An 11,831-nucleotide genomic window follows, 5' to 3' on the forward strand; every position below is an offset into this window, starting at 1 on the left:
CACAGCCTGCTTTGTTTTCTCTGTCTTGGAGATCAGAACCTGTTTTCCCAAATAAAGACGGAAACCCTGCGTCCTGCGTCTGAGCCTGGTCGTGACAAAATTTGCCAAATAGAATCAACAAGTTACCTATAAATTCCATTTCCTTGTTTTCGTGATCAAAACAAGTGATGACACATTTACAGTCAATTTTGACATTATATTTCGTTTTACACAAAATATATCTCTCAGTCTGAGTCCACAAGGTTAGTGAACTTGAGCAGTAGTAAAAGAGATGAATTAAAGATTCAGTTTCGTTATCACAGAGCGTACATTTTACTGTTGTTGTAGGTGATCCGGCTTCCGGTCCGAAGCTGTCGTCCATGGAAAACGTCACAAGGTCAAGGAAAGATGTGAAGGAGAATTCATCTCTTTTTTTAAAACTAAGTATTTGTAACACTCCTTTAACAAAACAAACAAACACAACTGAAACGTTGAAACAAGAAAACATGAAAGAAAAATACAAATTGAAGTTTGTAGTTCCTGGCATAGGCACTTTTGATATTTCTATACAATTGTTAAGATGAAATTTCATTTTTATCAGAAGATTTTAAGAGAGGATTTAGTGAAATACTATACTGTCACCTATAGTATTTAGTTATGATATTGTTCACTATAAATTCATCAGCTTGTTCTTCATGATGACTCCTGACTGATTTAAAGAGAATAAATCTATATTTATGGATCTGGGCTTCAGTCGATCAGCTGCTCTGTTGTTTATACATTTATGTGGCTCTGCTGTGGTGAACATTCGTTGGTGCATCACTTTAAATGTCACTTTCTCCTTTTCCTTAGTAAAGGAAGGTCCAGTGTTTCCTAAAAGAGATAAGATTGGAAGCAGTGACGGTACTTTCCTCATCATTTAGAGAATTTGACCAGCTGAAGCTGCTCAGATTATTCCAGGTCATTTCACTCAGTTTGAACCTCCATAAGAAAAATAAAGACTTTTCAACCGGAGCAGAAAAGTCTAAATAATCTCCTTTCTAACAACTTCTCATTTGACCTCGATGGAAAACGTTATGAGGTCAAGGAAAGAAGGAGAGGTCATGAAGACTTTCAGACTCTTTTTAAACCAACTTTATTTATAACACATGGAGGATAAATCCTCCTTTAACCACAAACACAAAACAAACAAAGTGAAATGTTGAGATAAGAAAACATCAGAAGAAAATAGACGAAGTAGAGCCACTAAAATAATAATGAAGTGAAAATAATGAGGTGAGGATGAAGTCACAAGAAATTATATTCAGACAGTTCAGAGAGTTTCCTGACATGGGCACAGAATCATGAGACATCACCTTTATCCAGGTGAGCCCCACCCACTTCAAACCAGAAACAAGAGAGAGAAAACTGCGGTATCAGAGGTGGGAGGGGGGTGGGGTGGAGGAGCGTCGGGTCTGGGCGATCCAGGAGACGAACGCGGAGACTCGGGCGTAGACTCCAGGTCTCTGAGGACGCCCACAGCCAATCCCAAAGGAGGTCACACCTGTCAGGAACCAATCAGAACACAGCATTTCTTCAGACCTCCACTACTGTCAATTGTTCTGTGTTGCGTGTGTGTGTTTGTGAGTGTGTGTTTATGTGACTGACCAATCTGAGTCCAGTGTCCATCATCCAGACACATCAGTGGACCTCCAGAGTCACCCTGGAAACAACAGACACATTAATCAGAGAGAGAGAGAGGGGAAAGAGAGAGAGAAGAGAGGGAGAGAAGATAGATCTCTGACAGTAGAACTCAGTTGAACTGTCAGGCCAGGTGAGTAGTTACCTTGCAGGAGTCGACCGCTCCCTCAGGGAATCCAGCACACACCATGCTGGAGGTGATAGTGTACTCAGGTAACTGACGCTGACACTGATCCTGGACCACCAGAGGAACCTTGGCCTCCTGGAGAACATCAGGGAGGGAACCTGAGAGACAGACGGGTAGAGAGAGAGACAGAGAGACATGTCTCTGAGGTCTGTGTGTGTCCTCATGTGTCTGAGGTCTGTGTGTGTCCTCATGTGTCTGAGGTCTCTGTGTGTCTTCATGTGTCTCACCCTGCTCGGTGACACGTCCCCAGCCAGCGATGAAACATTTTCTTCCAGCTACGAAGTCCTGACCTTTAGCAGGGAGACACACCGGCTGGATGGTCTCTGAAAGACAAACGCCTCTTCATAGTGACATAGCAGCTGTTTTTAAACACAGTTAAGTCATGTGATGGGAAGACAGACATTGTTTTTCTGTTGGACATGAAACTTTGTTTTAAAACTTTGATCTTTATCATTTTTAACCTCAGTGAGTTGACATAAGGCTCTGCTGTAGAAATCAACCTGTTTGCAGACGACACTGTTGTTTATATTCAGTTTTCATTGTGAAGCTTCGGCTTCAAGCTGCTTCAGTTTCACGTCTTCATGATCAGAAATGTTTCTGTTATTATTGATGATGACATTTCTCTTAACCTCCACATGGATGCTCTGGTTAAAAGAATAATATATTCAGTCAAATATTGTTTTTATTTTAATGGAAGCAACAATATTGTGTGTTATAAAACTATATTTTACCTTTAAGTGTTATTTATAATAATGTAGATTTATTTTGAAATGTAAATTTCTTCCCCATCACTGGCTCATATCACACAGTTTACTTTATGCAGTATTTACGCTACAAAAACAGATCATACAGACTATCTGATAACCAGATTATATCTGATCACCAGACAGTTTCTCTTTGAAACCTTGCTGTTGTTTCTAACGTTGACTTTTGAAATGATGAATGAATATCATAAACATTTAGTTTAGTTAATTATTTTGTTCGTCATGTTGTTGTCTCTCTGTGTGTTCTTACTGACGGGTGAAGTTGACTGGCTGCTGCAGATGCATCATGGCAATGTCAGCCTGTTTGCTTCGTCTGTCGTACTGTCTGTTGATGACGATGCGATCAATTGGTCGGGTCTGAACGTCCTCTGAGTTCATATCCGTCTGAGCATGAAGACCGAGAACAGCCGACCAGAACCGGAGGTGGATGTTCTTCCTGTGGAGAAGGACCTGAACTGACATCATGTCTTTAACATGTCTTTATGTCTCTACGAGGACAACTTTTGGACAATCACAACAAAACCGTGTCAACAGAAGAGACGATCAGAGATGTACTGCATGAGTTTCTAAACAGTAAGATAATTTGAAGACAGACTAAGTGTTCTGTTAGCGCCCCCTACAGGCTGCAGCGTTCATTACCTGTCCACACAGACCTGCAGCACAGAGTTGGTTTACCTGAGGAGAACTTAAACAAAAGAGAAGTCAGTGAACCCTTTGAATGACCTGATCTCCAGCTAAGTCACAAACTCAGTGTCTCTGAGCTGATGTCACACAGACAGTTATAATCTCTGTGTCTTCACTGTACCCAGTATTTAAACCTCTCAGCTCTGGTGGAAACAGGAAATGAACCTTGGATTTAATAACTGGTTGAACTGGTCTGAACCCAGACCCTCTTCAGTAGCTGCTAATCAGACCTCAGTGTTCAGGATGAGGTCTGGACTGTTCTTGTTATAGAGCTGCTTCAGTCAGACAGGTTCTCTCTCTGAGCTCAGTAACAGCAGCTCTACTGGGTTCAGGTCTGGGTCTGACTGGACCACTCCACTCTGATATTTAGGGTCATTGTCTTCTCCTGAGCTTCAGCAGGTGGACAGACACCCTGACATGATCCTGAAGAGACCTGGTCCAGGTCCAGAGGCAGCAGAGACCCAGATCCTGCTCCACCTGTGGGAGGAGGTTTACTCCAAACACAGAGCTGATGTTCTTCTACACTCCATCTTCACTCTCTTCAGTCCATCAAACAATTTCAGTCAAACTTCAGCTCAGCAATGCAGCAGCTTCCTCTTTGGTCTCCATGGCAACAGGACTCCATGATGAACAGGGATGTGAATCAGCTCCAGTGATTCCTTTAAACCTTCAGCTGTGACTCTGAGCTTCAAAAGTTTTGATCTGTTGGAGTCTGGACATCACGTCACTGATTCATCTCATCAATAGGCAGTCTGACTGATGAAGATCTGAACTCTTCTTCATCCTCAGTCTGAGACCTTTGTAGTGAGGCTTCACATCAGCTAATGTTTCTCTTTATAATCTCTCTATCTGATAAGTCCTCACTGCAGCAGCTTCTGTTTATTGGTCAAGCTTCATACACGGTTTCACTGTGATTGTTTGAATCATGTTTTTAACATGGACAAAATACTTATACTAATAAGTGTGTTATTAGTTAAAATAGATTGTGTTTGTTTGTTGGTGTAAGTTAGATGAAGATCTGATCACAATTCCAAAGGGCTCACCTCCCTTTTCCTGCGACTACCACAAAAGCGACCAGTCAGATTACAGATGACCAAGAAGCTGAGACCATGAGAAAACATTTCAGAGAGTAACATTAGTCCTCTTCAAAAAGAAAGAAACCCATTCAGGCCCACAGTGTGTGCTGCAGACCAACAATATAAATATACAGTATATGTATATGATTCAACTATGTAATTATATTTAATGTATACATTGTGTATGTATATATATATATATATATATATGTGTGTGTGTGTGTGTGTGTATAAGAGGACACAAATGGCATTTATAGATTCTTTGAACTCTTCCTGTTATTACATGAAACATGATTTGAGTCACTCACCCATAGACACAGTGTGCAGCAGTCAGCAGCCAGTCACGGCCAATCAGTGTGGCTCCACACATATGACGCCCCTGCCACTGCAGAGATACAATCCACGGCCATGCCCCCTTTGCCGCATTAGCTCCACCCACCACTCGGGCCTTACCTGACAGGTGACAACAAACACACAAAATAACTCACAACCGACGATGAAACTGAAACAAACAGGATCAGATCATCAACAAGAGATCAGGTCAAATTTAAAAATAATCTATTTTCTTACCAGGACCCGCTTTCCTCTCTTCTGATTGGTCCATCTCTCTGGTGACATTAGTGACTTGACGAAGTCCACAAGCTAGAACACACAGAGGGCTGGTCATTCTTCACATATAATCATATCAGTTCACTCAGCCTGAATCAATATTTAACTTAACATGAACAAATTAAGTTGTTTCAACGGTCTGTGTTTATGAATGTACTCACGTTGGTTATCACAGTTCAGCGATATCACTTTCTCACTGTGACAGGTTTCACTGTAAAAAAAAAAACAAACAAAAAAAAACAGTTATTACAATATTTTACTGTCCTGAAATATTTTTAACAGTTTCCCCAAATATTGAACTAGTTCTGGTTCTGAAGCTGGTTTTAGCTGTAGATCTGTTTCTGTTACTGGAACTAGTTCTGTCTTTGTTCTAGTTGTCTTCAGTACCTTACACTGGTTTTAATTATAGTTAACCCTAACCCTAGTTCTAGTTTTAGTTGTGGTCCTGGTCTTGCACCTGAGAGTGGTTTCCAGTGTTCCATTACTGGTGACTGTGACGGTTGTAAACGGTGAATCTTGTGGCAGAGCCGGCAGCAGCGAGGCCTCTCCAGACCTGCAGAGATCAGAGACAAAAACCAGGTCTGAGTCTAGATCTCACAACTCTTCTGCAATCGGAGTGAAGTTCTCTCTGGTGCTCACAGGGGAGGTTGGACAGGTGAGAGTTACCTGTATCCCAGGTACTGACAGGTGAAGTCAGACAGGTGAGAATTCCAGGTGTCAGCACACACAGTGAACAGAGTAGAGACGAGTTGAAACTGGAGACGACTGGAACCATTCACCTGCAACACAACTAACACGGGAAAAGTAGTAATGTAACAATGTAGTGACGTGACGCCACAACGTGACGCCACAACGTGACCTAACCACGTAGCCTGAAAATGATCAAAGTGTAGAAATGTTTAATCACTGATCTAAACACTGAGGTTGATGTGTCTGGTGTATAATTATTAATTATTGATTATAAAGCTCACCACAGTCAGCTTCATCTGAGGCGTCAGGACAGTCGACCACAGAGTTACACTGACTGTTGCCATGGATACAACTTCCTGTCTGACACTGGAACTGTCCAGGTGCACACGGAGCTGTTCAGAAACCACACGACTCGTCATGATCAATAATCAATAATACTAATAAACAATGCTGCTGTTTTCTGTTTTAACACAAAGTTTGACCTCTGACCTCTGACTCACCTGGTGACCCTAGGTCAAAGCCAGATGTGAAGTTGGCTTTGAATCCTCGACCGTGTCCTAAGCTGTCTGTAAAGAACCACACTGTCATCTGATTGGTTGTTGAGAACAAGTCGTGGGCGGGGCCATCACTGCCAGTGAGGAAGGCTGGAAGAAAACAAACACGTTAAACCTGAAAATGAACAAACAATGCTGAAGGGGGTTATGGGTAAAACACCTTCTCACCCAGTAAGGTGGAGTTAGGCCCTGCCCCGTCCCGCACCTCTACGACGTCATAGGTCGCTTCAACATCAAAGTCCAAGAAGTGGAGCTGGATGTTTCCCTCTGCAGCGTGGAGAGTCCACAGACCTGGAGCAGCAGAGGATCATGGGTAATTTACAGCACCCAAGTGAGGTTCAGACCAACAAGTAAACAGGCTCTTCTGTGTTCCTGGTTTTTCTGCACCAATAAAGTTAAAGGACTGTCTGTGGGAGGGGCTTCTCTCCTACCTGAACAAGAACTAGGTGTAACAATATGAAGTAAAGGCTGCAGGTGACTCTGGACAGACAGGTGTACTCACAGTGAGCCTTGTTCCCATAGGATTGTGGGTAGTTTGGTGAACTGAAGGTGGAATTTGGCTCCCAGAGGTCAAAGGGTCCTCCACAGTCAGCTAGACCAATCACAGCAGAGGGGGCGGAGTCAGACGTGATCCAGATCACAGGTGTATGTACAATATGACCCTATTCTAATTAACGGCAAATTTATTAAATATTATATATTATTTTGTAAAGACAAAGAACCAACATGTTTAAGTAAAACACATGGTAATAAAAATAAAAGTGACATTACAATGTTTTTATCATTATTTCATAAGACATGAAGAAAATTAAACATAATATCATTAAAATAATATTAGTGAAAACAAAACAATGTAACATTTAATAATAAGTTAGTAATAATAGGTTGAGTTAATAAGGGGGCATGGCCTGAGTCTCACCTGGTATAGGGGGCGTGGTCGTTGGAGGCGGTACATTGGTTGGCTCGGGGGGAGCGGGGCCACAGGGAGCAGCAGTCAGTGTGATGTCATCCAGAGCGATGTCGTTCCTCATCCCTCCTTTCTTAAGAGCTTCAAACACAACCTGCAGAGGTCAGAGGTCACACAACAATCAATAAGTTATTGATGAGGATCAATAAACTGACCACTCTGTGGACCCCTGTGTGATGTCACTGACCCTGGCCTCAGTCATCAGGTTGAGTGTCACCTGGCCGTAGTTCCAGTTGTTGCCATAGTTACCGTCTCTCTGAAACACCACGGAAACGACAGGTTCAGGCTGTGACAGGGACAACGGGAGCAGCAGGACTCGAAGTTGGTGAACGTCCTCTCCAAACATGTGGTACCTGCAGACAAACAGATGTTTGTTTGTTTACATGTTTACTCAGTTATTCATCTACACGTTTGTTTGTTGTTGTCTTGTGTATTTGTTTATTTATGAATTTAAAAACATTCGATATGTTTCAGCTTCTCTTGTTTACTTGATGATTTTTCTCATTTTATTTTCCCGTTCCTTACATGTTCTTTTTCAGTTGTTTACATGTTCATTTGTTCATTTTCTTGTTGTTAAAATGTTTTCGGTTGTTGACTTGTTTATTTTTGGTTGTTGACATATTTATTTCAGTTGTTTACCAGAAGCTCAGACACATGGGCTGTGTGGGCAGAGTGAGAGGGAGGCTGTAGATCCTGAAGCTCTTCAGCCATTGGCCGGGACTCAGAGGCGTGACGATGTAGAAACCTGACAAACAGATCAATTGTATTGATAATGATACTGAAACTGATCATTCCAGTTGCTATGACAACATGATGCCGCCCTCCACAGGAAACCCACCTGAGCTGTTTCCCAGCGTGTGGTCGACACTCGGGCCAGTCAGCGGAGGAAACGTGGAGCCGCTGATTCGAATCCAGTCTCCATCATCCGGGTCCTGCGGCCTCCTCCAGAAACACATGCCTTGCTCAAACGCACAGGTCAGCTTCTGTTGGTCTGAGCAGAGACACAGTCAGTCAGCTGCAGCTAAACACTTTTTATACTCTGTGATGGGAGGTCTTACTGGACAGGTTGGAGGTGTTGGCTGCCCTGTAGGTGGCGCTGAACCCTGACAAGTTGTTGACATCATCAGAGATAAACTCAACAGTTGATTGATCAGTCAGCAGCCACACAGTCCCAGGAGGGGCGGAGCCTGAGAGCTCAGCTGTAAATCACATCGTGTCAGTTAATATTCACACTGAGTTTAGCCTTGAGTCTCTGAATCAGAGGCAGATTACATCACTTCCTGTATCTCTTCTCACGTGTTTTCATGACAAAACGTGGTTTAGAAACCGGAGAGACGCCACAGAACTGACTAATCATATAAACCTCAGTCCACACATACTGTAGCATATAAAACACTGTGGTGAACGTCACCTGTGAGCCGTTTGACTCCTCCCACTCCTTCATACAGTTTCACAATGTCAACGTTTTCTTCTGTTTCAAAGTGGTGGAAGCTGACCTGAACTGACAGTCCTCGGTCGACCCTGAACACAACAACAAACAACAACAAAAATAACAACAACAATGACAAAATAAACAACCAATGACAAAAACAACAACAAACAACAACATGATTTAGTTATATCTTTGATCTGGATTATTCTGGATGAAAAATAAAATTCGAAACATCCTTGTTAATGTACTGTACATGTTATTTACAGTGTGTATATAGGTGTATACAGGTGTGTGTACAGGTGTATACAGGTGTGTTACAGTGTCTCACCTGATGACCCAGCGACATTCACTGCTGCTGTTGTAGCTCTCAGAAGCGTCTGATGAACTGAATGAGCCGTTCGGTCCTCTTAGTACAAACTGTCCATCACATGCTGTCGCTATGGCAACAAGAGTGATGACATCATCAGGCAGTTCTATCTTTGAATCACAGCCGATCAGTCACTCCTGTTGACAGATAAACTTGATTGATACCATCAGTAATAAATGATTGATTAGATAATTACTGGACATCTGTTCACCTGTTGAATCATCTCTTTGATTTAAATAATCTTTGTAGGAAAGATCACTGACCACAGCGAGCGGCGTCTTCATCAGAGGCGTCTGGACAGTCATCCACTCCGTCACAGAACCGATCAATCGGAACACACATTAATCGATTAGCACAGGCTTCCTGATGAGGAGGACACGTCACTGTGGAGACACAGAAAGTATTAGATGGTGAGCAGGAGGCTGAATATGAACCAGACACCTGACCTGTTCTCACCTGTCGTGGGTGTGACAGTCGCAGGTGTGACAGTCCCAGGTGTGACAGTCCCAGGTGTGACAGTCGCAGGTGTGACAGTCCCAGGTGTGACAGTCCCAGGTGTGACAGTCCCAGGTGTGACAGTCACAGGTGTGACAGTCGCAGGTGTGACAGTCCCAGGTGTGACAGTCCCAGGTGTGACAGTCGCAGGTGTGACAGTCCCAGGTGTGACAGTCCCAGGTGTGACAGTCCCAGGTGTGACAGTCGCAGGTGTGACAGTCCCAGGTGTGACAGGGTGTGACAGTCCCAGGTGTGACAGTCCCAGGTGTGACAGTCCCAGGTGTGACAGTCGTCTCATCTGGTTTCTCTGCAGGAAGAGTTTCACATGTTCATCTTGTTTCTCCAGATGAAACATGAAATTTAATCCCAGTTTGAGCCAGACCAGATTTACCTGGTCTAATATCATCAAGTCATCTGATCCAGGTCAGTGGGTTCTGACCAATCATCAACAACTAATGAAGCTAAACATTATGCTAATTTCCTCCTTCATGACAACTGTTTATATCCTGTTTACATTGTGAAGCTTTGGCGCTAATTCAGCAGTTACACAGTCATATCAACTGTGAGTCTAATCTGATTTAATTTGATCTAATATTAGGATAATCTGTCCTAACACCTGTAATTCAGTCTGCTTTGATTTGATTATCTTTTAGTTTAAATCAACTTTTTAAAACATATTAAAAATAAATTAACAATAAAAATAAAAACAGTTTCACAGTATTTTAGCTTCAGTGTCACATGTGACCTCACAGTGACCTCACACTCACCTGTGACCCCACACTCACCTGTGATCTGGATGCTGCTTCTGTCGATTACCAGTCCTCCACTGTCTGCCTCCTGAAGCCCCGCCCCCAGCAGCCGCTCCGCCTCCTTCACATCAATCAGCTGATTGAACCAGAGGTCAAAGGTCACGGCCACACTGCCCCGACTGAGGACACAGATCAATAACAGTTGTCACGGTATCAATAAGTTCAGAATCACCAATTAATCAATCAATCAATCAATCAATCAATCAATCAATCAATCAAATGCAGCTGAGAAGTAAAGGAACTAAACAACAGATAATCAATAAATAAATTAATTAATCAGTTGAAATGAAAAATCAAACAGGAACTTCTGCTTTCTAACAGCTGTGCTGTTGGAATGAAACTAATCAGCCTGCAAATCATTGATCATTGATGATGTCATTGATCCTTCGATCAACTCTGTAAATGAGATACTGATTAATCAATTTGTTATTGATGATTGATCAGTAATGATGTGCTTGAGCGATAGTGATCAGGTATCTGACCTGAAGTGTAGCACCTGACAGGACTTGTAGAGTCGTCTGAGCTCAGTGTGGGCGAATGCCTTGGACACCTGTCGACCAATCAGAGGTCAGACAGAGATCAGCTGATTTTACACCTGTAGACAGACTCTTGTGATCAAAGTTATTAGATCAGTATTGATCATTCCAGTTCATAAACATTGACGGAGGAGTGTCTCACAGCTGAGAAAAAAACCTCACCAGGAAGAATATCCCCTCTTTACTCTGCAGAATTTCAAAATAAAAGCTGCTGAATCTGCCTTTCTTTCAAAATAAAAGCTGCTGATGTTACCAGATGCTGGAAAGCTCTATTTCAAAGTAAAAGTCTGTGAGCTCACCAGCTGCTGGACGTCGAAGGCCAGAGATTTAAAGAGCAGACTGCTGCGGTTCCTCAGTTCCTCGTAGAACACGGCTCCCTCTGTGATCACCATCCGGCCGCTCAGCACCACTGGCTCAACGGCACCTGAGCACACAAACAACATCATCAACACTGATCAATAGCCCCCTCTGATCAAGTGGTAAAGACCAGACGCACAGTCACCTTCAGGCCTCAGGCTGATCCACGAGATCACGATCAGTCCGACACAACAGACGAGAAGCAGAGAAGAAACAACGCAGAGGAGAAACTCCAGAGACGACAGGCGCTGCTTCATCCTGTCAGCTGCAGGGATCAATACACAATCAATCAATCAATCAATCAATCAATCAATCAATCAGAGAACAGTAAAGTCATTCGTTCACTGTTGATCAGGTCTGGATCAGTAGAGTCCAGATTTGTTTCTGAAGTGGTCTCTGATGGAACCTTCATGTAAACCGGTACAGATGACCTCCATCTGAATGCTGATTCCACTTCCTGTCGGCACAGAACATGGACTCACCTGTCACCTGCGTGAAACCAGTTCACCAGCTGTTTGTTCAGATCGACAGTGTGAAGTCCAGGATCAGGAACACTGGAGTGTCTGTTCTGTCTGACTCTGGATCTGATCTGTGCCCAGTTTTTATTGGACTGGAAATGATTGATGAGTCGTTATCAATATGGCA

At 43.0% G+C, this 11,831-nt stretch overlaps 1 protein-coding gene across 1 annotated transcript; it reads right to left on the reverse strand.

Annotated features, from left to right (window-relative positions):
* Nucleotides 1–1,394: 1,394 nt before the first annotated feature.
* On the reverse strand, nt 1,395–11,443 carry tmprss15 (transmembrane protease, serine 15). The gene is made up of 26 exons (XM_022769390.1): nt 11,332–11,443; nt 11,129–11,253; nt 10,776–10,843; nt 10,252–10,412; nt 9,253–9,411; nt 8,951–9,059; nt 8,602–8,711; nt 8,249–8,389; nt 8,029–8,181; nt 7,830–7,935; nt 7,378–7,543; nt 7,143–7,284; nt 6,726–6,815; nt 6,392–6,514; nt 6,170–6,313; nt 5,951–6,061; nt 5,646–5,769; nt 5,437–5,532; nt 5,141–5,190; nt 4,941–5,012; nt 4,679–4,823; nt 2,865–3,046; nt 2,074–2,169; nt 1,805–1,944; nt 1,627–1,681; nt 1,395–1,522 (listed from the first exon to the last, which is right to left on the reverse strand). The coding sequence occupies exons 1-26, from the start codon at nt 11,441–11,443 to the stop codon at nt 1,395–1,397; spliced, it is 3,108 nt and encodes a 1,035-aa protein (XP_022625111.1).
* Nucleotides 11,444–11,831: the final 388 nt, after the last annotated feature.

This window comes from Seriola dumerili, unplaced genomic scaffold, assembly GCF_002260705.1.
Source record: "Seriola dumerili isolate Sdu_G_001 unplaced genomic scaffold, Sdu_1.0 BDQW01002927.1, whole genome shotgun sequence".
In the NCBI taxonomy this organism is placed as follows: domain Eukaryota; kingdom Metazoa; phylum Chordata; class Actinopteri; order Carangiformes; family Carangidae; genus Seriola; species Seriola dumerili.

Bases quoted from the DNA above. Each gene is read 5' to 3' on its own strand.
- tmprss15 (XM_022769390.1), bottom strand. From the start codon at position 11,443: ATGAAGCAGCGCCTGTCGTCTCTGGAGTTTCTCCTCTGCGTTGTTTCT. The intron at 9,412-10,251 runs GTGAGTGTGAGG...GTTCATATTCAG, and splicing joins AGGTGAGTGTGGGGTCACAG to CCTCCTGCTCACCATCTAAT. The intron at 4,824-4,940 runs GTAAGAAAATAG...GTCACCTGTCAG, and splicing joins AGAGAGGAAAGCGGGTCCTG to GTAAGGCCCGAGTGGTGGGT.